This window comes from Balearica regulorum, chromosome 27 (assembly GCF_011004875.1).
Source record: "Balearica regulorum gibbericeps isolate bBalReg1 chromosome 27, bBalReg1.pri, whole genome shotgun sequence".
NCBI classification, from domain to species: Eukaryota; Metazoa; Chordata; class Aves; order Gruiformes; family Gruidae; genus Balearica; species Balearica regulorum.
In genome coordinates, this window is record NC_046210.1 from 5,970,283 (window position 1) to 5,995,186 (window position 24,904).

The 24,904-nt window shown below is 40.6% G+C and overlaps 3 protein-coding genes across 7 annotated transcripts in view; 2 read left to right on the forward strand and 1 right to left on the reverse strand.

The window, feature by feature from the left end:
- Nucleotides 1-176: 176 nt before the first annotated feature.
- KCTD9 (potassium channel tetramerization domain containing 9) lies at nucleotides 177-9,103 on the forward strand. Its single transcript, XM_075736493.1, has 12 exons — nucleotides 177-304; nucleotides 1,259-1,380; nucleotides 2,052-2,095; nucleotides 2,276-2,372; nucleotides 2,849-2,907; nucleotides 3,523-3,651; nucleotides 4,300-4,367; nucleotides 4,470-4,565; nucleotides 5,014-5,163; nucleotides 5,558-5,663; nucleotides 5,936-6,069; nucleotides 6,847-9,103. The coding sequence occupies exons 1-12, from the start codon at nucleotides 257-259 to the stop codon at nucleotides 6,961-6,963; spliced, it is 1,170 nt and encodes a 389-aa protein (XP_075592608.1). The 5' UTR covers nucleotides 177-256; the 3' UTR covers nucleotides 6,964-9,103.
- Nucleotides 9,104-12,378: 3,275 nt separating this feature from the next.
- On the forward strand, nucleotides 12,379-15,673 carry GNRH1 (gonadotropin releasing hormone 1). The gene is made up of 3 exons (XM_010304229.2): nucleotides 12,379-12,639; nucleotides 13,318-13,413; nucleotides 15,400-15,673. The coding sequence occupies exons 1-3, from the start codon at nucleotides 12,499-12,501 to the stop codon at nucleotides 15,439-15,441; spliced, it is 279 nt and encodes a 92-aa protein (XP_010302531.1). The 5' UTR covers nucleotides 12,379-12,498; the 3' UTR covers nucleotides 15,442-15,673.
- Nucleotides 15,674-15,835: 162 nt separating this feature from the next.
- The window catches only part of DOCK5 (dedicator of cytokinesis 5), an 86,777-nt gene continuing 77,708 nt past the window's right edge, over nucleotides 15,836-24,904 (reverse strand). For 4 of the 5 annotated variants that reach the window (XM_075736648.1, XM_075736645.1, XM_075736650.1 and 1 more), the window contains 2 exons: nucleotides 24,387-24,502; nucleotides 15,836-22,424 (listed from right to left, as the gene is read on the reverse strand). In XM_075736648.1, coding sequence (XP_075592763.1) covers nucleotides 22,323-22,424; nucleotides 24,387-24,502 — 218 coding nt within the window. In that variant the 3' untranslated portion in view covers nucleotides 15,836-22,322. Of the gene's footprint in view, nucleotides 22,425-22,463; nucleotides 23,021-24,386; nucleotides 24,503-24,904 lie in introns of those variants that run through there. The other variant, XM_075736647.1, reaches the window with a different exon arrangement.

Genomic DNA, 24,904 nt, shown 5'->3' on the forward strand with positions numbered 1-24,904 from the left:
AGATCTTCTTTATGCAAATACAGGGCTTTATTCCTCCCTTGATTGGCTACAGGCAGCGCCCCTGTCGGCCCGCCCCCCGCCGCGCCGTTGGCATTTCCCCGCCCAACTCTCCACCCCGTCCTTGCCCCGCCACTCCGGCGGAACGCGTTTTTTATTGGACAGCGGGCTCGGCTCGGCTGCGATTGGCCAGGGTTCATGTCGGTCAGCGGTCGCTGCCTTCCGGGTTCTAGCAGGAGGAGCGGGCTGCCGCCGCAGCATGAGGCGGGTCACGCTGTTCGTTAACGGCAGCCCCCGGAACGGGAAGGTGAGGGGCGGGGAGGGGAGGTCGGGCCCTCGGCGGGGTCCCGCCGCCCGCGGGGAGGTGCCCTCAGCCCGCCCCTCACGGCCGCGGTGCCCATGGCTGCAGCAGAGGAGCCTCGCTGCTCCCGCCGCCGCCTTCCCCCCCCCGCCAGCCCGGCCTCGGCGGTGCCGCTGGGGCCTGGTCCTCGTGTGGTGAAGTGCACGGCCCGCGGGGAGCGGGGCCGCCTCACCAGCACGTACGGGAATCGTGACGAGCCAAGTGCTTCTTGCTGGAGTTGCGGTTAGCTTGTTGGTTGGGATGCTGCTGTACGCGTGGTGTGGCGGTGGGCAGAGGCGAAGTGAGCCTGGCGGGCTGCCGGCTGTGCCGCGGCTAACGCTGCACGTGTGTGCTACGGATAGCCAATAAGTAATCTTATGTTCTGCTCGCTTGTTGAAAACCTGTGCAGTAACGTCTCAAGAGTGAAAACAGTTAGATTTCTAGGCCCACCCAGCGCACAACTAGCACAGGAAGAGGCCCCGCGATGTAATTCTGCAAAATGCTAGCCGTGAGCCCTGCTTTTTCCCATCCGCAGCTCTGGGGTTAAGACAGTGCGTGTGATGGTAGTTTAATCTTTGGTTTTAGAGAGGGGAACGTGCAGGAGAGACTTGGAACAGAACAACTAGCAGTGTTTCCTTAGAGAAGTAAATACGTGAATCATAATATTTCTGTAGTATCAACGTTCACTCTTTCACCGCTGCTGCCAGCTCAGTACGTTGAGACTTGGGTGAGATGTTCGAGTCACCTCGTTTTAAGGCGGCTATGTTTCTAACATCAAAGTTGGTCTGTTTCCTTTTTCTTAGTAAAGATCCGTACATACCTTCCTTGCCCCGTAAGAAGATACTGATAGCCCCGGTAGTAAGTCTGAAGTGGCAGAAACAGTATGAACGCGGTGTCTGCCGCTGCCTCTGTCTTCCACAGGTTGTTGCTGTGTACGGGACTTTATCAGATTTGCTGTCTGTGGCCAGTAATAAGCTTGGAATAAAAGCCACCAGTGTTTACAATGGAAAAGGTGGACTCATTGATGATATCGCTTTGATTAGGTAAGGCTTATCCAATAAAAGTCAAATCACGGCTGCAGATTAAGAGACTTGCTAGCCTATTAATCCTCTGACCTTAATCAATAACCAGTGCTTTCCTTAAAAACAGATCTTATCATTTCCAGCCAGTATGCCCAAAGGTGCTTTCATGCCTCAAGGAAAAATAATACTGTCTTTTGAACTTCAAAGCATTTCTCTCTTGATGAGTCAGAACTTGATACAAGCTGCATTTTATCCTTTTAACATCCTCCTGTGCTGATTCACAGTGTACGTACCAGGAAAATTCCACTCTTCTAGTCAGCACTTGGATGAGGGGGTTTTTTTTTGAAAAGGAGACAAACTCTAGCAATGCTTTGGCTTCAAAGAATACTCCCAGAGTGGGGAGAAGAGCAACTATTCTGTAGAACTAAACTGGTTGAGTAACAGAAGTGATCCCTACCTGGTTGATACAGATAACATCTCTAGTGATGTCGCTCATATTACAATCCACTGGAACCTGTAAAATTAAGATAAAAAACAGATACTGAAGTTTTAACTAATGGCAACTGATTATCATTTACTTTAACCTAATCAGGAGGGGTTCCCAGTGTCACTTGGATGAACAAAAAATTGAGTAATCTTTTTCTTCTTTCCCTCGCCCCTTTTTCTCTTCCCCTTGCCCCCTCACTTTTCAGGGATGATGACGTTTTATTTGTCTGTGAAGGGGAACCATTCATTGGTAAGTCTCTTTAATTCTTATGTTTAACCTTTTGTTTAATGTAAAGGGATTTTGTTTTGCTTCAATGTAAATCTAAAATTTTATTTTCTGGTGTTTTTAGAAGATACCTCTTACCATGTGGAGGATTCAGAAATATTCACAACTTTTCTAATAATCACTCTGTCTTTCTCATGTGTGTAGATCCTCAGACTGATGGGAGACCTCATGAAGAACTAACAGGGTCACACACAGATTGGTTAACGCTCAATGTTGGAGGCCGATACTTCACCACTACACGGTAAAAATGCAACTGATTGTTTTTGTTCTTAAAGGAGCAGTTGGTAGCGTGCGTTCAGTTGGTAAGGCTTCAGATGCCTTTGCAAAAGAGCTAGAAAAATAACTTAATGTGGAGTAGGAGGCCTTTGACTTCTACAGCTTTCCCTGTATTTTGTATTTGCTACCAGAATTTTGCAACAAATTAATTCTCAGACAGTTTACATATGAAGTAAAACTGGCAAAATGCCTGAACAGGCCTGAATTTATCCTTGAAATATTTCAGTTAACTAAATGCTTTGTAAAAATACCTTTACGATACCTCAGGTCAGAAATGTATTTTGTTATCACACTATATGACATTAAATCAGTATGGTGTTGCAGCTGTTGGAATACATATCACACACCAAGGGCAGAAAATATACTCCAACCAGCAAGTTTGTCTCTTGAGGAAAACATTCCATTATAAAAAATAAAAATTGCACTGCCTTTGTTTTGTAGGAGCACTTTGGTTAACAAAGAACCTGACAGTATGTTGGCCCACATGTTTAAAGATAAAGGTTAGTATATTGAAATAAACTTTATTTTTTAAGCTAACAAATTAGCAAAGGCGGCAAAAGGCACTATCGAGTTGAGACTCTTGTTCATAAGTTAAAATATCTACAGTCTGTTAAAGTATCAAAGCAGAACATATAATCGGGGGTTTTTTTATAATTGTTATTATTTCCCTGTTGCCCACATAATGCCTATCATGTCACAAACTGAAAACAGAACTTCCATCCATTGTTAGTATTTTGGAGTCTTTTTTGTTCGATTTTAATTTTCATCTTACTGTTGCATTTTGCTCAGTTTTGTCAATAGAATCAACGGGCAAACACTGTACAAGACAGCCTTTAGGAAACAGGGGCAGACTAAAATCTTAATGTTGCTTTTATTCTAGCAATGATTCTTGTGTGTGTAATAAAATGCTTTAGTTATAGCAGGAGGCAGGAGTGAGTTTGTTTTAAGGTGACTCCCCCCCCCCCCCCCTTATTTTCCTTCCTTTTCTCTAAGAAACGCCTTTTGAAGTGGAATGTTTCATAATCCAGTATCCTTTGGTAGTAAAAATCTGAAACTGAAGCAAATGCTTTTCTATTAATATATCAAATTTAATTATATATATGTTGTGGAAACAGATGCTTGGGGAAATAAGCAAGATCATAGAGGAGCATTCCTAATTGACCGCAGTCCAGAGTATTTTGAGCCAATTTTGAACTATTTGCGTCACGGACAGCTCATTGTAAATGATGGCATTAATTTGCTAGGTAGGTATTACCTGTATGACATCTCCTAAATTATTACTCTTTAGAAGTTGAACTTTGCCCTCAGGTAAAGATGATAAAGTCAGTGGAACTTTTGTGTGCTCATCTAAATGTTTGGGATTTTTCTTTGGTGAATTTATTCTCAAGCATTGCAATTCCACGGGCTTGGTTTAATGAAGATACACTGTTTAAAGTTATTTATCTTGAGAGCATTAAAAATTCTCCATACTGGATTAATACCTGTCTGTAATTCTGGATTTAGTATCTTTAACCTAATACAGGTGGTGGAAACATCCTTTGAGTTATTTTTTTCCTTTTAGCTGCAAGCACGCTCACTTTTCCTCTATCCACTTACATCTAATATAATGTATGTGGTTATCAGTTCTATTAGGTCGTGCATTTCTTTGAGACTTCTTAAACTTCAAAAAGTGATCTATTCATCTTTCTTAGAGTAGCTAAAAATGTACAAAAGGTGTAACAAGTAGGGAAAGTCCATTGAATCGATGCTCCTCCAGTAGTAAGGATGGATTAACCCAAACTTTTTGGCATGTTCTTGGTGTGACCATACACTGCCTTCTCCAGTAAGGGAGGTAGAGTGCTTTCCTGTTTAACAACTCCCTGTAAATAACAAATGCCGCTTTGTTTTCTTAGGTGTTTTGGAAGAAGCCAGGTTTTTTGGTATTGATTCACTAATTGAACATCTAGAAATAGCTATTAAGGTAACTTGTTTTCTTTAATACATGAAGGCACACATCCTGTTCTTCCAGGCAATATATAATTTAGTCCTGTCTGTATTAGCTTTTAAACAACTCTCTCAACAGAATTCACAGCCAGCTGAGGATCATTCTCCGATATCTCGAAAGGAATTTGTCCGATTCCTACTCGCAACCCCAACGAAGTCTGAGCTGCGATGCCAGGTAGGAAAAGGCAGACCTTTGTCTTGATCTGGTGGTGAAACAGCCTGCAGCATCATGTGACAACATGAAATTCAAATGACATGTGCTTTCCCTCCCCTGCTTTTTAATTGAGGTTTGATTCCAAGCTGTGGCAGAGTGACCTTACCATGAAATTCAAGTGCGCTGTTTGGGCTGCTTTCCTTCTTTAGTTGAAGGTTTCCTGGAGGAGCAACTTGTTAAGCTATTCTATTTAAACGTAAAATGCGTTACTACCGTAACCAAGGACAATGCTTGATAGCTTTGCATTTACATTTCATTAGTCTTATGTAGTAAAATAGATGTTCTTGTGTGTGTATATATATCTACATCCCTGTGTATATTTATATACACACAATTCTCTTAACTGTTGTGTGTTCAGAGCTATACCTTATCTTCTGTAACATTTTGGGGTTGGTTGTTTTGGTTTTAGGGTCTCAATTTCAGTGGAGCAGATCTTTCCCGTCTAGATCTCCGATATATAAACTTCAAGATGGCTAACCTAAGCCGCTGCAACCTAGCACACGCCAACCTGTGCTGTGCCAATCTTGAAAGAGCTGACCTCTCTGGATCAGTGCTTGACGTAAGAATTGTTGCGTCTCAGAAAGTCTGGGCTGTCCTTTAGTTAGTTATTTTAAGGGAAGAGGAATTGGAACAAGCAAGTAAGTGTAAGACATGTAGTTCTTCAATATTTTCTGCAATTGTTTTAGTTAGATCACTTCAAAAGCTTGTTGAAGCTATCTTAAATTAAAAAAAATGAAAGGAAAAAAAGGGTAGTGGGTAAGAGTTATCTGCCTTCCTGATGATAAAGAAGTAATAGTATAGCAAGTTCTTATACTTCCTCACAGTAACAAGGTTGTTGTGCTTTAATAGGATTCACTTCCAAAACAGAAATGAAAACTATACTCTGATCATTTTTGGTATTGTTCCATCTTCACACTTTTATGAATCTCACTGACATGTCCATCTCTTATCAGTGTGCAAACCTTCAAGGGGTAAAGATGCTGTGTTCCAACGCAGAAGGAGCATCGCTAAAAGGGTGCAATTTTGAAGATCCATCAGGCCTTAAAGCTAATTTGGAAGGTAAGACACTTTTGCCTGTTAGATACTCAAGCATGTGTCTATAAATCAACACAGCCTGTGAAAGGTTTAGTTGTGGTTTGTACACTCCATGTTTTCGTGAGAAGAGGCCACAAACACCAGACTGAGTGTGTGACTGTATAATCACTAAATTCCAAGTTCTACCTAGACCTCTGTCATTTTACATGGCTCTAAGGAAGCATCTTTCTGGAGCTATTGTGTTTCTGATGGTGGTTTTTTTTTCCCCTCATAAAACTACTCTTTTTGTATTGTAGGTGCAAACCTGAAAGGCGTTGACATGGAAGGCAGTCAAATGACAGGAATTAATCTAAGAGTTGCAACACTGAAAAATGCAAAACTAAAAAACTGTAATCTTAGAGGAGCAACTTTGGCAGGAACTGATTTGGAAGTGAGTTATGATTCATTTTATATAATAACTAGTCAACTGATAAAATTTTGGGGATTGCTAGGTTTTGGCAGAGTTTTCCAGCTTCAAACTAGCCAGAGTGCTCTAGTCTTTTTTCAGTCTTGGTGAGATACGGATGATCTAGGGAATCACATTTCATTCTAGCCTCAGTTTGGAAGGTGAGTCTAAAGCCTTGGATTTGCCAGCACCTCACAGCCACAGGCATGGCATGTATCATCTCAAAAGCGATGGATGGATATACTGCTAAACTTAACTCTTAGTGTGAGATCGTGCCATCACTGAAGTGAAATGCAGTTTCCTGGGTTTGTGGGGGGTTTTTTGATCCTGGGACATCATTTGTAGAGTAATGATGGAATCTTACCCAGCTGGCGGCACATGACACACTGCTGTTTGTATTAGAAAGGCAAACTAGCTCGTTTTGCAAGCTGTATACGTGGTTGTTCTTCCTTAAGTACTAGAGAAGTGTTCAGAGTAGTGTCTGGTGAGGCTGCAAGAGGCAGCTTCGCTCAGCAAGTATTAGTAACTCCTGGAATATAATTCAATATAAAAGAGTGTAAGTAAGTGCAACAACTTAATAATCCAGCTGTTACTGTGAAAAGGAACTACTTACAAGAAGTAACTAAAACTCTGATAGACTGGAAGTTTACACTGAAATTTATGGAAGTGTTTGCGGTTTCTGTATAAATGCTGTTAAGGTAAAGTTTTCAACTAAGTTCTGGGTATATTCAATTAACGTTTAATTTTTCTTTTACCCTTTAGAATTGTGATCTATCAGGTTGTGATCTACAAGAAGCTAATTTGAGGGGATCAAATGTAAAAGGAGCTATCTTTGAAGAGATGCTGACACCTTTGCACATGTCTCAAAGCGTCAGATAGGGAAGAGAATATGCCGAAGAGGAAGGAATCAAAACATTTATTACGAATTTTTTCACCTCCTCCCCTTATTAAGTTAGAAGTAATGATTATTAGACAACTTACATTTACAGTAGTGCCTAAGTAAACTTCTTGGATCACTTGTGGGGGAGCTTTTGTTTGTACCTTTGTGAACAGAGTGAGGAAGTGGGCTGGTTCTAGAACCAGAATGTGTGGCCGGTTTGGGGGGTGGGCAGTAAATAGATTGATTGTTTAGCATTGCCTCACTTTGGAATGCATTTTAATTTATAAAGCACAATATATGCAATTCTATTTATTAAATCTGTAGCTGCAATATGAAATGTTATTCATGTATAGTAGCAACAAAGTTCAGGTTTACAGTTAAGCTAGTGTATTTACAGTTAGTTTCTTTGTTCATGCACAGTGTATTAAGTGGCAGACGTGGTTTAGATAATATCCACAGGATGTTTTCAGGTACTCCCTTCTTCTGGGATGAAAACAGTAGTTAACTGTCATCATAGGTAATATATTGCCTTGTAGTAGTTTGAATGCAGGTATCAACAGCTTTATCATCTGCTAAAGTGTGTAGTGGAAGCAGCAGCTTCACACTGAAGGGATCTGCATACACAGCAGATTTAGTTGTAACTAAAACATCCCTGTTCAGGAAGTAGATGTCTTATTTAGTCCTTTCCAAATTAGTGTGAAAGTGCACTATCAATCACAGCTGGTAAGAAAAATTCTCTTGCTTTCAAATGTCCCACCCAGAGTACCAGTAGATTTTTTTTTTTTCATTCTTTGTGGGGAATTAAATGTACATAGGAAAATACAGTACTGTCAAAGTAAAGATAGGCATTGGGGCCACAGCACATGCTCCGTCCTCCCATCATTACTCCAGTATATGAATAAATGGCACCTGTTTCCCCTCAATGTACTATGCAAATACACTGAATCCTTGAAAGCAGGGACAGAATCCTTTTCCCAGCCAGATCTTAGTATTCCACTTTGGACCTGCTTAAAGTGTCTGTAAAAGCGTCTCACATAGGGCAGAGTGCCCTTTCCACAACTGCTTTACCTGTGAGCAATTAGGGAACTACGTGACTTCTGCAGTGCAGAAAGCCTCACAGCATCTCTTTACGTGGTGGTGCACTTCATTTAACGAGCTGTTTCCACTGTAGTATCAATCTAGCTCTCATCTAACGAAGCAATTATTTTATACACAATCAAAAAGCACATGAAGAAACTATACCAAAAAAAAAAAAAGGTGCATCAAGAACTTTTACCTCAGATGCTTACTTAAAATACCCCAAAGTTTAAAACTAAGGTTGAATCTAAGCAAATACAGCTATTACTGGAAGTTAAGAACCAATGTATCTTAAAACTTACAGAACGTGACACTGTTAACAGTGGTTTGAGTTCCAGTTACGTCAGTGGGTTGCCTTTTACTTGCAGCACAGATTTCCAGACCTCTGAACAGAAGTTGTCTTGTCTTGTCTCAGTAGTTGTTAGAAAAATGCTGCTTTGCCATCAATCTAGAAAGATTAGTGCAGGACCAGTACATGGGTTGTTGGGGGGAGAATTGCAGGCTTCTCCCTTATTTTTCAAGTTGACTCAGGCACATGACATGAACTTCCAGGACTCAAAAATCCCACAGCCATCTGGTTCAGAATTGGGATTCTATTTCCTCCAGATTCCCAGGCCTCTCGATCTGGCTCTAGGACACCACCGTATCCTCGGTGAAATACACCTATAGATTCAAAGGAAATATTTCAGCATGATTTTAGAGTCCTCTCTCCCACCTCATCACTTTCATCGAGAGTGATGTATATGTTGCAGTAGAAGAAGATTCCTAGGGCTAGAGAAATAAATGAATTATTTTTCTTTATCATATTTTGTAGCTGGCAGAAGTAAAATATTGTATGGAAAAAATCTATTTTCATAATCACTGTGTATAAAATATATTTGAACTTTCACTGAAGCACTATGTTTTGAATAATCACAGCATGTGGCATCATTCATTCACAGCTGAATTTAAGGTACCTCTTTTGCTATGACAAAGCTGTATGAATAGCCCAAAGCGGCCTATTCAGAAATTGCAGGTTTCAGCCTAATTTAAATTGCGTTAATAAAAGTGTGAAATATAGAAGTGTCTTGGTTGTCTTAATTTAAAAACCAATCTCCATCTTACCTGACTTCTAGGGGAAGGACAGCAAGTTAGAAGAGAACGTGACTTTTCACTTTGATAGCCCCTTGTATAAAAATTTAAAAGTATTGTAGCTAAAGTTGCTTTTGCCCTTCAGGAGACCTTGACTGTCACCTTAGCCCAGATTTGGACACAACCAGTGCTTTCTCAAATGGACTACTTTTGTTAACTAAGAAATATCCACGCTTGTGTACTTCATGAGAAAACTGAGTTTTAGATGTCTTTACTTCTACACAGGCAATTTGCACTCAGAATTTTTGCTTTCAAGCACTGAGCTTACCTGCTAGAAAAAAACAGTAAGTGTGCCTTGCGTTGGGATTGCTGCAGTGTTTCCAATACATTGAGAACTTTCATGGGTTTTGGTTTTTTGGGGTTTTTTTTTTTTTTTTTTTTGACTTATTCATCTGTAACACTCTTCAGCTTTTCTTTGGCTCCACTTTTGATATTTGCTTAATAAAATAGTTGGAGTCAGAAGTCATTAACCACAATTTACATAAGCATGTGCACTATTTAAAACACTTTTCCCACATTGGAGATTGTCATCACGCAGCGCAAGCAGCTAAACTTCCTTAATAAACAAGTGCTAAAGCACAGGGGAAAAAAAAGCCTATCCTTGACTTAGGGCTATAAAGTGCTCATGATTTTGGTCTCAAGCTCTGGCACAACAGTGATAGCACAAATACAGCACATCTGTGTAAGTGCTGTATAGCACATTGAGAACAAAACTGGGGAAAAAAAAAAAATCTAGTTCTTTCTTCAGTTTCGCACCTCCAATACACATCTTTGGTTGGGAGCGCTGCCTAAAAAGCCTCGGAGACTCTATAGGTTAGGATATAGGATGTGCCCTTCCAACGCTTCTGATAAAAGAGAGGTTTTGATTCTTGGAATGGGAATCCACAAACCCAGGTTTTCCTGACAAGTCCTGGACTTCCACGTAGGTATTTAGCAGCATTTCTGTCCCCAAACCAGAAAAACTAGCGCACTTGAAGGTCTGGGAGCTTTTCTGAGAAATCTACACCAGCCACGCTCCAGTGAAACTCAAGAGAGAGCACTTGATAAAAACTCAGCTTCGCACTGGGATTTTTTTACCAGCCCAGCCTGAAGCACCCCCAGACCTTGGGTCAGGCTTCCATTCAGACTCTGCCTCTGCCAAAATCAGAGTTGTTTGTTGGTTGCCATTACACAAGGCCATAAAACATTTGTGGGCAAACAACACCAGCTGTAATTTTTTTAATTTTTATTTTTTTAAAAGCCTCCCAGCTCTTTTACATAACCTATGACTGTGGCCTAAAGTTTAAGAGAAGACGTGGCAACAGCTCACCAACCAGTGCAGTTCCATGCCCTTTCTGACGTGCTTTGGTAGGTTAGCTCGGTAGCTGTAACAAAAACCTGCACAGAAACATAGATGTTGAAAGATGTTAAGGGTAGGCTGTCATTAGACCCAGCTTAAAAGGGTGGGTTAATAAAAGGTGCAATTATCGGGCTATGCAGGCCTCCTTCTCTCTTTAAACGTCATCCCTCAGGATGAACAAAATCTTCTATTTACCTTTAAATAACCTTAATTTTTGCTAGGCTCATTAGGGACAGAAGAAGTCTTAGAACACTCTTACAGGAAAAATGTCACTTCTAAAGCGACGTGCCTAAGCTGAAGTAACATTTCTCCCACTGAAACAAACTATTTTCACAGCTTGATCAGTTTATCAGCTAAGTTAAATGCTGGCTACTCTTGCCATGAGTAGGAGGAGCATTAGAGCAGGAAGAATTACTCTTTGCTGGAGTCACTAAATCATCCTTAAATTATTTATTAAGTTACTTTTAATCCATTAATCTCAAAGAGGTCATGGGAGCAGGAAGAGAGGATGTTTGAAGAACACCAAACATGATACATTCAATTGCACATAAAACAGTGCATAGAAAGTCAAAATAGCTGCCAGGTGGATAAAAAAATAAATTACATTTCTGCAGTCAAAATTACTGAGTTTAATTCCTGCATGTAAACAGCTATCAACCTCTTTATAAAACTGCAGTGCATAAACTCTCAAGGATGAAGAGCTCTCAAATTACTTCAATGCATACATTTATACACACACATATATAAAACATCCAGAATAATGTGTCTAGGAGTCCTATTCATGAAAGAGATTATATATAAACACAAAATAATGTCTGGGAGTCCTATTCGTGAGAGAGACTCCATCGTGACAACAGAAGTCTGTCCCCAGCATGTTCACAATCTAACACACTTGTCCCTTTAATCAGTTTAGTACTACTTCGCATTTTATAGAGCAAAGAATATCAAGGCACTTTAAACATTGAGGAGGAGGAGGACTTTCAAAGGAGCAGGCAAATTCTCTGTGCATTTGTGCAAATGTAGGCTCTGGTTTATGCACCAAAGGACTGTTTCCTTCATGACTGATACACAGAGACTAAGTGGAATTCCTCATCCATCTCAACTCCTGCAAGCTGCTCTCAACAAATTCAAACTCACCCAAGAACTTTTAGTTAAAAATTGGAAGCCACTGAAAGAAAAGATTGTGTATTTTCCATGGGGCAACAGCAGTCTGCTAGATTTGAATGTCAGATTTATAGCCTCTTAAAAGAAAGGCTGTTACTTTTATGGGTCTTAGAGAAAACAGCTGAATTTAATAGCTTCACCAGGGGTGTTCCAATTATGTGCTTTACTTCTGCTGCATTAGAGCAATTTTAAGAACAAAAATCACAGCCTGTGAGATAGAATCAGATAAAGTTACCTGCTGTGAAAGCTTTGGTGGTGGGGTGGTTGTATATAAAAAGCAAGATGACAAGCATACTCACAGGACATTGTCAAACGGAGAAGAGTTGGAGTTATTCTGCAACATCTCTCAGCAAGCAGGTAACATGCTTAAACTACATACCATATTGCCTTTTTACATATTCAGTACTTACAGATGCTCATATTGGAAGAGATTTGCATTAGAAGACACTGCAAAAAGTACTTTTTAAGGAGCAGGGATATTAGAACAGAAACTGGCTATACTGAGCACATCTGTCAAATATCAACAGGGACCTTCGTGGAACCTTTGAGGTCCAGACATTCCTAAAACTCTGACAGAGTGTTCGAAAGTCCTAATTTAGATCTTCACCCAAATTTTTGAGATGTTAAATCTCTTTATAATGAGCCAATCCACAGTTTAAGAGGCTCAAAATCCAGCTGTGGCTCACAGGTAGGCACAATGCCACTGGGGTGCAGATGACCAGAACGAGAGATCCAGAAACGTAACATTCTCATAATTCTGGTTATGATAAAAATGGAGCTGTAATGTCATTATGATCAGAAAGATGTTTTATTCTCTCACAGAATGGATAAGTCCAGGAAGATCTTCATCTGTGCCCTTCTGTTCGTCATGTCTGAGGAAATCTGCTTGGCTCAACACTGGTCTTACGGCCTGCAACCAGGAGGGAAAAGGAGTGCCGAAAACCTGGCAGAATCATTTCAAGAGGTAGGTTCTAGACTGTAAACCAGCCCTGTTGTTCTAGCTAGGATCCCTTATCTGTAAAAGATGCAAGCAAAAAAAAAGAGATGACATAGGCTTTACTGTGTATGTGTACACCTGCCTCTTTCCCCTCAAACAAACATATGTATATACACACACACAGTTTTTGAAGCACGAATTGGAAAGTAATTGCCATTAGGGTAAGGTGGCATTTGACAGCCTTGCATGAACAACAACGCTGCCTGCTGCAGAGAACTTGGGCAGCCTGCTCCGAAGGAGAGATGGAACTTTGAGTTCCAGGTTAAACCTGATTTCATCCTCTCCCTAAACTTTAGCCACAAAATGGGCTGGTTTATGACAACATTCATAAACTGAAATTCACTGCCCACTGAGAATGTGGCAGTGGGCAGCTGTCATGTGGTAACCAATTAAATGACTGAGCAGATGTGGAAGGATCTGTCCACCAGTGGTTTTCCCATGCTTTCAAATACTCCATGTGTAGTCCCTCATATCAGCAGTTCCAGCATCCTGATTTCAAGTTGGCTGTAGCACAAACATAGAACGTGGGAAAGAGGTGAATTTAAATTGTGCAGCAGAACAGTTTCACCTTAATTTGTAACTAGGATAGAGCTGCCTTAGCAGAAAAAAATCTTTTCACAAAGGCTGTATCACTTCCCAATTCAGACTGCAAATGAAATGGAGAAATTAGGGGAAGCACAGAAGAGCAAATGCCCCGGTTCGTATCAGCATTCCAGGTTCAGTGATCTGAAGGAAGCCATGGTAAGTAACATGCTTTTTTCTTTTATCACCATGGGAAAACTAGGGGACCGGTCTAGCCTGGGAAAGTACATGGAAGGAAGAGAAAAAAGGTGGTGGGGGAGGAAGAGGCATTAAGTTGAGTTCACACATGGCAATACTGGCTCTGCCCTTATTATCTGCATTGTTCTCAAGTACCTCAGAGTCACAGTCCTAGTTCAGGACTAGCTTATTCTTGATGCTCCCACTGTAGCAATGTCATTACTCACTAAATTAAAAACAAAATAAAGTCAAACACATTCTACCTTAACAAAAATCTATGCAGCATTCACAGACGCTTAACTTCAAAGGTGCACTTTGCCAGCTGAAGGATCGAGCCATATGGAAGCTGCTGCTCCCAAGGTCCCTAGACTGGGAAATGTATTTTCCATTAGATGCTCTAATGCAATGACAGCAGAGACTTCACATACAAACTAACTGCCATAGGAAGAATGCTCTCAAGCAAAAATGTGCTCTTTAACATAGCAACACCTTGATTGGGCCAGATGGTCACCACTTTCCGGAAAGTCTCTCTGAGCTGTCCTAGAAGTTGAAACACTCAATCTCTACTTCATTTTTGAAGCCAAGACCAAAAGAGTTTCAAGTACGCGCTCCAGCCTTTCACTGAGGAACCTGGCCTGAATAACAGCAACGCAGACAGGTCAGAACCTGACTTCCATTGCGCTTTCATGTGGAAACTACCTAAACTCCAATTTTTTTTTTTTAGGTCATCTTTAACCCTATTTGTACTGAATGTAAAACAGAATCTTTGTCTATCACTCTGGCTTCCAATAACACTACTTGCAGAATGAGGAGACAGCAACAGTAACTTAATAGGTTTAGACTTTTTTTTTTTTTTTTACTGCAAGAGACTATGTTAGGCAGGAAAAGATACCAGAGTAATTGTCAGGATATGAAATAAATGATACTTCTTGCTCATGGAGGAAATCTGGCCATTTTTGCAGAGCTAAAGGCACCCTCTGCCCCAATCAGATTCTTAGGTTTGCTCAGAAACTGCTGGTAATCTTGCATATTAGTGTAAAAACGTGTGAGCTTCTGCATCAAACACTTAGTTTGCAAGTCTTATTCATGTAGCATAGTCTGGACTGTGTGACCTTCTTATTTCTAGCTGCTTAATGACACTGAAAACAAATTAAACTTTTTCCAGATGCAGCTTTTCCCATCTAACACATTCCTGGAGTTGCTACAGGAATATTATGCAATGAAAGGAGAGGTGTCCGGAAGTGGTCCGCCCCATGGAAAAAAATTTCACATTATTTTCATCATTTCCTGGAGAAGCTGGTAGTGAGCACAAACAAAAATACACCTACTTAAGATACAAAAGGGAAAAAAATATATTCAGACAGCACATCTATACAAAACACTTTGGGCTTTCAACTCAGAGGTAACAACAAAAATAAATACTCAAGCAGGACACCAGACCGAGCAGGACGTGACACAGGAACATGTTTTCCATTTGAGCAGTACTAAGGTTTACAGACAATGGTAACGGGGCAACTGTGCCCCTCTGTAATGGCCCTGTAATGCTTTTGCAAGCACGGCTGGCTTGTCTCTGGTATCTCAGCCAACTGCTTAAGCTCACAGAGACATTTTAACATACTGATGCTTTGTGCAAGTTCATGCTGCTTGTTCTAAATCGCTGTCAAAGTATAGTGTTCAACAGCTGTTGGGTTGCACTCCAAGATCTGCTGCAGTGGTGGACCCATTAACAGATGTAAAGTTGGTCATGCACTTTGGGATGAAAAGGGCCATTGTAAGTGTCAGTCACATTATACTGTATTATCAGATCCATGGGCAGGTGGCAGAGAGATCACGTTGGGTCAGATTTATGTCATTCTAATTCTCCTTCCAACAGAGACCACAATATGGATATTTTAGCATCTGACCAGGCTTTAAAATTCCAAAGTTTTTTCTTCTCTTTAAAAAAAAGTATATGATGTGTGTTTACAGGAAAGTCTGATCGAAGGAGAAGCTAGACGAAAGAAGATTTAAACCCACAAAGCCAAATGGAACAGAGGACCCAGAATAAAATTTCAAAGCTATGTTAAAAACGATTCCTCTTCAGATGGCCTCTGCTTAGATTGCATTATGTGAATAAATACTCAGAAGCTGCATTTCAGTAGAAGATAATTGTTGCATAGATTACTAGCTTATATGTGCAAGAATACATTCTAGTCCAGCGGTGGGGACTCAACAGCATAGGGTCTGCTTTGTGTCCTGCAATGAAAACTTGGCGTGACAGCTTTTGTTTCACACACCCAGTCAATTCCTGGACAAAGGCGCTGTCTGATCTCACTAGTCTCTGGATAAAACAGTAATACAACTTTGTTAAAAATCAAGAATAAACTTACTGTTGGAACGTAATTGCACTCGCATTTCCGTAGTCCATGTATGAAAGATTTATGCCTTTTTTTTACTAGTTCACTCATAAAAACTACATTTATTTTAAAAAGATATTTACAAACTTTACAGCAGTTAATACATTTTTAAAAAAAAACATGAAAATTTATACACCTTGCTTTACAGACTTAGCGAATCATACGTCATTTACCCAGAGATGCAGACTCCCTTTCCAAAGCGTAGCTCCTACTCTTTCTTCAGAGCCAGTTTAAAAGCTGTGTTTTTTGCTGATTCAATTGCAGAGGACTCAAAAAAAAAAAAAAAAAAAGCAGGTATTTGCAGTCTGCAGAGGTGGGTTTTATAACTATCACATCCAGAGTCTCAAAACACACAAAAACATGTTACACAACATCCATATTCTCCTGAATTCAAGACAAACATGTCCCAAGGTTTATCATGTCATTAAACTTTTATAATACCAAGAATGAAAAACTACATCAATTACTACCATGCATATTGGGGCTGAATTTCAGAGCTGCTGAGGACTTACACCTCTGTTTAAAAAAAAAAAAGATATAAAAACTGCAGACCATGCATGTGAAAAACAGGTTCAAAGTATGCAGTCATGCCTGTCCAGGGATTTCAATGACAGCCTTAAATCAGAACAGACCAATACAGCACAAACAGATGCTTTTCACCTTTTGTTATGCGCCTCTATACTCCTTTGTGTACTCTCCTTAGTGCCCAGGCACTTTAGTGTCCTAAAGATGCTTTAATGTTAATAGAGCAGAATTAGGTCAACTTTGTGTGCTTTGGAAAAGCCCCTCTCCTGCCATCCAATCAATGAAATCGCATATGTTTAATTTTTCTTTCGGATGTAGTCCTAGGAAAAAAACCGCACCCTGGTCCACTAGATAATTTGGTCTGCAACAGTTAATATAAGATAGAGAAGCTTTTAATTAAAAGAAAAAAAAAATGAGAGAAGCTAGCAGTAATGGGTCAGGAATGTTTTCACTACAAAAAAAAAAGATGACAGTTAAATTACAGACATCTTAAACTTATTTCCATTTACAATCATAAAAATAAATAAGGAGAGAAAATCTGAGTCATTATCACTACAAGTCTAACTCACTGTTAATCTGTGGAACATACACTCGGCTGCATAGTGTGAAGGTTATTAGATGCAGATTCTCAAAAACCGCTGCATATACATTACGGTATTTTCCTCCACTGCAGATCACAGAGCTGTTCTCACTGGAATCGGTGTCCTTTCCTAATCCAATAATCCACTGAAATGGAAAGCTGTCTGTTTCTCTCTTCCCCTGATGTGGATTAGAGCCTGTAACATTTTTAAAGGAATTTATCACAGCACGACAAATTTTAATTAAAAGCTCCAGAAAACAAGTGTTGAGCATATTTCTCCAAAGGAAAAAAAAAATCCTCTAAGACTTGAAATTTAAAACTGGCTTTGAACAGCATGGCTATGAAATGGGATTAGAGTTTGTCTTCTCTGCAGACTGGATATTTAACTTTGAGATTTGTTTTATTCAAAATTATGAATTGGGTAGAAATACTGCTGTTTGCCTTCATTTCTGGTATGCAGAGATGACATCATTATGGACTCTCCTCCTACTCCCATTTTTAGCCCTCCAACTTAATAGACATTAGATGACATTTCCAAAAGCATCTAATTAACAGGGAATGATGATTCTCATTTTGAAAACTAAGTAGCAAGACCTTAAATTGTCTCTGAGAATTAAATCTCAGAATTTCAGTCATGTAGGTACCATAGCAAAAACAGAACACACACACACACACAAAAAAAAAATCAGGGGTCTGGTGGGATTTCTTATAAGACTGTGGGCACTTAATTCCACTTAATTAAAATCAGTCAGGCCCCATGCTTATTCACACACTTGAATGCCCAACTGACTTTAAAAGTGTGACACTTAGAATACGATCCTTTTTTCTAAAACTGGCACGAAGCCCTAAATCATTTAGGCACAGTACAGAAATTCCATCTTGTACCTCTAAGCAAACCATGCCGACTTGTATCAGCTAAGAACATAATTCTCCACATACCAAATTGAATGCCTATTTGCAAGTTAGTTTGCCAAAAGGCAAGAAGGAGAAGCGGGAAGAATTTACAGCACTTCAGACTCCAGAACAAAAATAACACTAAGAAAGAAGAAATTCGCCAAACTTAAACCCCTTTCTGGCACAGCAAGTTTGCCAATGAAAATGCCCAAAGTCTCTCAGGAAGGGAAATCTGCTCCCTCTGTACTCTTTGGGCATCAGCTGCTCCTTTCCTTCTAGTTAGGGTGATGCCTCAGCTACGACAGTTGCCAACCAGCCAAAGGCAGTGAGAAGAAAAGCCTGAACCACGTGGACAGCACACCAAAATAAACTTTAAGGAACGCAGCAGGTGAGACGGTGCAATTGCAAGGCAGAGCATACAGAAAAAGCAGTTGAAGATACTAGTTTCAAGGAGCTGGCTCTATAGTAAAAGCCAAAGATCAAAATTCAAATGAAAGGTCTGTTTAAGCCACTGCTCAAATTACACCAAGCACTGAAGCTTCCCAGGCTTCTGCCAGCACTGGGATGGGTTATAGCAACGACCCTACTCACTCCCCTGACTCTCTGGGTGACTTTGGCATCTTACTAGCTCAGGTATTAGCACCTAGGATCAGCGCACAGGAGAGTCAGCCTATGATCTTATTCCTAATGACTGGCAGCTGCACAATCCAAGGAAGGAAATGAGGGGAGAGGATAATTAACCACTTACATGCTAAGGACTCTGTTCATAAACCTAGTCTATAAACCTGCAAAAAAAAAAAGCCATCAGAACCAAGTCTCATCAAGTTAAAGAGCGTTATGGAAAGGGTCACTAAAGATCAGCTAGAAAATTCTTCCCAAAGTCAGGACTTCCTCCAGTGAGGTCTTTTTGCATGGACTAGTTCCCCCACTCCGGGGGAATCTGCTGAATGCACAAGGTACATCTAGGAGTTAAAGCAGATCAAAAAGGTAGGGAAATAAGACTCAAAAGTCACTTGGAACCAAAATACCCAAATCTGACAGCTAGTTTGTTTACTCAGACACACAAACCTTTAGCTAGGATTCCTACAGTCTCCTTTGTTTCTGTTGACTTACGAAAGGAGTTAAAAGCCAACCTGCTCTGAAAAGGAAACGCACCCAAGAATGAGGCAACAGGCAGATGTAGAGCGAGGAAAGGCACTGAATTAACCACAGGTGGGGTTAACATGTATTTTTCTACAATTCAGACCACATCCTGCTGTTCTGCTTAAAGCAAAATTCTCCTTCAAGTGAAGAGTTTCAGAGGATCCTTTAGTTCACACATGCAGCAGAAGGAAGACAGTGGTTACAAGAGGAGGAAGAAGCGGACAAAAAAAATGAAAGACAAGAAAACCCTGTGGTTTTCAAGTCAAGCAGCATCGATGTCCAAGAACTTAATGTGGAGCTGACAAGTCCTACAATGCACCAGAGAGTGGGGGTGAACCATGGTCAAGTTGTCCAGAAAGGTTTCAAAGATTTCCCCTGAGAAGGCAAGAGCCCAGAAGACAGTTGCATGTGCGCTACAGCAAACACAACTGCGGATGGATGTGATGTGACTGCAGTGCAACTTCCAAAACATCTCCAACCTGGTTTGTGATGTGAATCTGGTATGACCTTTTGATAAAAGCAATCTGGCTTACAGAGCCATGCAAGCAGCAAGTCAAACGCAGCTTCTGCAGGTTTCTTTAACTGGAGTCACACTGAAGCCAAAGGAATGTGTAAGAACAAAAGAAAGGACTACTTCAGTCTGAACAAAAAAAAAAAAACAACCCAAACCCTAAGGTTTCACTGGTTTTGTTTGTCCCTGAAAAAGGCTTTGTGAGAAAAGCTTTCATTAGGTTCAAACTTCAATTTTTCAGTAAGTTAATGAAACCCATTTAAGTCCTGTGAGCAGAGTAACAGTGCAGTGGCCTGCAAACAAACCCAACCCAACGGTATTTGTATTTACTACTGTGAGCAACATCCTCAGCAGGGTTTTTAGTGGGTCTCCCCAACTTCTACCAGATAATCAGAAGCTAAATGAGTTACAGTTAAGAAGCAAAATTATTTCCTGGAAGAGAGAGTCCATGACAGAATCTTCATCAATACTGATGACAAATAAACAGGCTGTAAGCTGTAATCAAACAGCCAAAGTTCTGTACAGATTCAGAAAAAAACTTGGATCCAAATTCCTCAGCTGGTCCGTCTTTATGATGGGTTTTTAAGAAACTCTGAACTTTCCAAAGAGTTTCAATCTAAACTTTGCAGGCAAACTCCCATGTTTCCCAAGTTCCATAGTGAAAGGGGACAACAACGATGAGTAATTTTTATTCTTTTTTTTCCCCTTCCCTGGAAAACATCAGTGAAAAATAACAGCCATGACAAAAGCTATGTTTCTAAATGTTCTATGTTTCAGTCACACAGACAGGATAGCATGACAAAATATTCTGCCTGAATGTGACAAGAGAATAATTCTTACAAATCAAGAGAACCCTAAACTTCACTGGCTTTTCTGCTGCTGGGAAACATGGCACCAACAGGCAGCTGCAGCTCGGGGGGGGATAAAGAGAAAGTTCCAATTTTGACGCTTGACAAGAAAACAGTGAAGCTCTTCACAATCCATTACTTCTGAAACAGGCAGATTAGGAGAGTCCTGCTCCACACAGCAAAAAAAGAGCTGCTGTAACTATTATCTAGATCTTCTAAGAGCAGAACAGAGTAGAAATACACTGCAAGAGAATTTTAAACTGAATTGTCTTCTGGCTTAAGTACCATGCAAACTCCCTGTAAGCCTGCTGCAGAACTGCAAGCCCTCAGCCCAGGCCTGCAGCCCTTTAACAGAGCTCAGGGACAAGGAGCCCTGAAAGGTGCAAAATGGATCTGCCAGCATTAGGAGTATTAATCACAAATGGCGATGACCAGGTTTGTACCAGTCAGATTTCAGCGGCAGCTCAGGCAGAGAGGAATGCTGTGTCTAAGGCCCATCTGGTCCACAAATAACAACGATATTTGTGTTGAATTTTTGGTCACTATGCAACTGTGAGGATGAGCTACTCTAACAGCATGCAACAGCCTTTTTCTGTGTGGATTACATGAATTTAAAAACATTAAAAGCTAAGATCATGTCATTTTTTTATCTATACAGAGACGGATGCTGATATCCTGACAGAATAGGGAATAAATAAGAAAAATTGAACAGATTATCGCATCCTCCAAGGAAAGAAAAGCTGTAGAGAGCTGTAGTAATCCAAGCAACAGGAAACTAGGTAGGTAATTGTCAAGTCTTCCACATTCATCCCACATCTAAATGGCTCCTTAAAGTCCAGTGGCTGTTAAAAATCTAGATCAAGGGAGACTACAAAAGTGCAAGTACTGCCAAAAATAGGTGTAGGGGAAAAAAAAAAAAAGAGGATGAGAATTATTTATATTTGTGTAAATTTGCCCAGCCAAAGTAAAGGTTACAGTAACTATCAGACTTTGTTTCTGAGGTCAGGATGCATAACTAGTTTTGCCTCCCAAAGTTGCTGGTACCAGTACAGTGCTGGTATCAATGCAGTTTCTATTCTCTTCACATATTCACAGGAGAGAAGCAACTTTTTACACCCTATTAAAAATCACAAAGATGAAATATTGTACCAAGTTCCAGATGCAAGCACAAACCAAGTAGGTAGCACAATTCAGGGAGGAGTATCAACTGCTCTGTGTGCTAAACCAGAATCAACAGTGAAATTCTGACAAAGTACTGGTGAACCTGAACTCTCTATTGGGAGTGAGCAACTGCCACTACTTGAGCAGAGATAGTGTAAGGCAGAATGTCTGCACTTCATCTTAAATACATGATGACTAACAGAAAAAAAATAAAAAGACTTCTTATTCTACTAACAATGCTCAGGTCTCTGCATGCAATCAAGAACCTTAGGAGACTGTACATCATACACCGGCACCTGACGTCTCAGGAGCCGACATTTCACAGCTTAGGAATGGCTGCGATCTGTTCCACTTCATCCAAATCAGGGCTTGGCTATGCTACAGCGACAGAAGGAGGGATCAGTCCCTAAGCACAGCTGTAAAGCTGGAATGAATTGATGTGAAAATACTGTAGGACACATCTCATACCAGTGTGGCTTACCTTGTTTCAAACATTTGTGCAAATCACTACTGTGACAGGTTTACACTAGGAATGAGCTGCTGAAATTGCATCAGTGAAAAAACACGGGACAGACAAGACTAAGACAGACAAGAATTCCAGTAGGGTGACTTCTCCTGCTATATGATTAGTGTCTCAGTACTAGAAAGGTAAACCAGAGGTTAGGGAATACAGTCACAACAACAGTTCCTTTTGGTATTTCCCAAAGAAAACTCCAAGAGGAGTGAATGGTGAGATCACTAGTCTTTAGGGTCAGAGAGCCCCAGCATGCCCGTGAAAAGAAAGCTGCCATTTCACTCTGGGCGCTTGCTGTTAGACCAACAAGTGACGATCCTCACTGGAATCCTTGCTCTGAAGAGACAACACTGGATTTTCTGGTTTTTGGGGGTGGGGGGGGAGGTTTGGCTTCACGCCTGCTGGGTAGTGGTGGAGCAACCTGAGAAGATAAAAGAAAAACACAAGGAAAAAATAAGCCATCACCAGCAAGTTACAACGTTTTGCTTTACCAAACAAGAAATCCAAAAAGTGCTGTACTACTTGATGTTTCTTTCTGGAAAAAAAATCTTTGATTTCAGCCTCTCAGTGCCACATACAATTGATGAGGGGGGCAAAGAAGGACAGATCCCCAGGAATAACAGAAGCAGGTATGTTTTAGTTAGCAGAATATTCTTTAGCTGCAGATATACTTCAGTTGCTTCTGACCTGCAGCCTGACTTTGAGTCAGAGCCATTTGCCTCTCTGATTATCAGTAAAATGGCAATAAACCCATTTCCCTCAGGGTTTCAAAATTCAACTAATTTTATCTTGCTGGCTTGAAGAGTTCCACTGAGTAGGGGCCTAAAGGATGTAAAGTGCTTCCAAATCAGAATTGTGAAGCTAACTTCATAAAATGGCAGCAAGCAAAGTGTTCTACTAAAGCAAGCCACAGCCTTCCCGCCCAGCACAGGGGCTTGTAGGGTGTTCCTTGTTCTTGCAGGAAACTGCTCTAGTGGGATCTTTTGAGTTGGCTCTTTGGTTGTTTTAAGGGGCATCCTGTAGGCAAATGAGATGTGAGAGGCCAGGTGAACAAGAAGTTGGTGTGGCTCACCTCTCACTTAGCCAAAACTGCCGGGACTATTTTAACTGAAGGAGGACAGAGTCAACTTTGTAACAACACCACAGTAACAAAACCCTTCAGAAAATAAACTGACAATCTCTCTTTACAGACTTTAGAATCCTTTCCATTTGGCTGCAAGCCAAGGTCAATGTTGCAAGCCAAAACATGTTAGCAATTAGTTTTCTTACAAGACTCAAGGGAAGGAGTCTCTTATTAATCCTCTTCAACCAGTGACTCCCACAACATCCCTAGAGCTGGCACATTTCCGCCATTCACACCACCTACAGCAGCTATACTGCCCCTTTTCAAAAGCACAGTCAATTCTGACCAAATGAAGGGCGAACTAGAAAACCTATTTTTCCCAAGCTTCAAGGCTTTATGCCAGTGTCATCTCTCTCTCTAACAGGCTTAAGTGATCAGCTGTTATGTTGTCTTCCTGTGCCGTCAGACATAACATATTCTGTTAAGTGCAACCATTCTTTAAATTCTTTTTGGTCAAATTCCAGTTCATCTCACTAAGATACTCCATAAATCCTCTTTGCAAGTTGGACTGGGGAAAGCATCCATCCCCTTTCACAGTTACAAAAGGATGCTTTCTGCTGCTGTGTATCGGTAAGCAATTACAGTCTCATATCAGAAGCGCCTACGTTTCAGGGGCAGATGAAATGATTCTGACACACTGACCAGAGTATTTGCATGTTAGGTATCTGCAAGCCATTTGGAATCCCACAGTGTAAGAGAAACATTAGCGATACAGCATTAAAAAAAGTGGCAATTTGACCTTCCTAGAAGGAAGCCAACTTCATGAAATTGAAAAAAAGGCTGTGGCTAAGGTGATACAATACAGGCTGGTTTAAGTGGCTAATGACACATACTTGAAAAATTAGATTCTTCTGAGCTGAGGACTCAAAAGGAGACATTTGTTATTTCTGAAAAGGTATGAATATTTTCCCCTTTTTCAGGACCAGATTACTGCACTATTTTACATTGATCAAGCTTCTGAAACTTTTCAATCATTGTGCTTGCTTGTTTTCAGTATATCTTCCCACCTCCCACCCCCCCAGTTTGACTGACCAAGGACAACACAACTCACACTCGAAAAAATAAAAGGGGGGACTGCACTTGATAGCCTTCTCTTGAAGCAAAAAAGCTTTTTATTCTTTTGTGGTTTCAGGGAGTGTACCAGTAAAATGATTAGACAAGTTTCAAGTATCACCACCCTAGAAGCAGCCTGGAAAATTCCACTGGTGTGTCTTTCTCAAAAGCTGTTTTCCAAGAAGATGTCAGCTCTCATTTCCTTACCTCCACAGAATTCCTCGGGTTGCTATTCTCATAGGGTTTGCTTTTGGGCGGAGGTGGAGGTGGGGTGCTCTCTAAGCTAGCATTTGCCAATCCATCAGCTTGCAACGAGGGAAAGCCTAGAAGCAATAACAATAATAAGAAAAGACATTAAAGCAGGCAGAAAAGGAATAGGAAATGGGATTGACCATGTAGAATTTTAAGGGAGAATCATTTGATATCTTGCGCTTTCTATCTGCTAACAATTCTCTGCTTTAGCAGCTAAAGCTGAAAGGATATGTCAGTTGCAGTTGTATCTCCCTTAAGTTCAAAATGCCCAGAAGAGTTCTATCTTCATCAAATGAATCTAAGCTTATGTGAAAAATGCATGCCTGAGAGAACAGAAAATTGAATCCATTATCACATCTGCAATGTTCCGGGGGGGTTTCCTTTCAGTCTGGGCCTCAACCTGAGAATTCACTCTGATTTAAACTCCAGTTGATGGAGCAGATAAGTACCCAAACTTCAGAAGAATTCCTGGG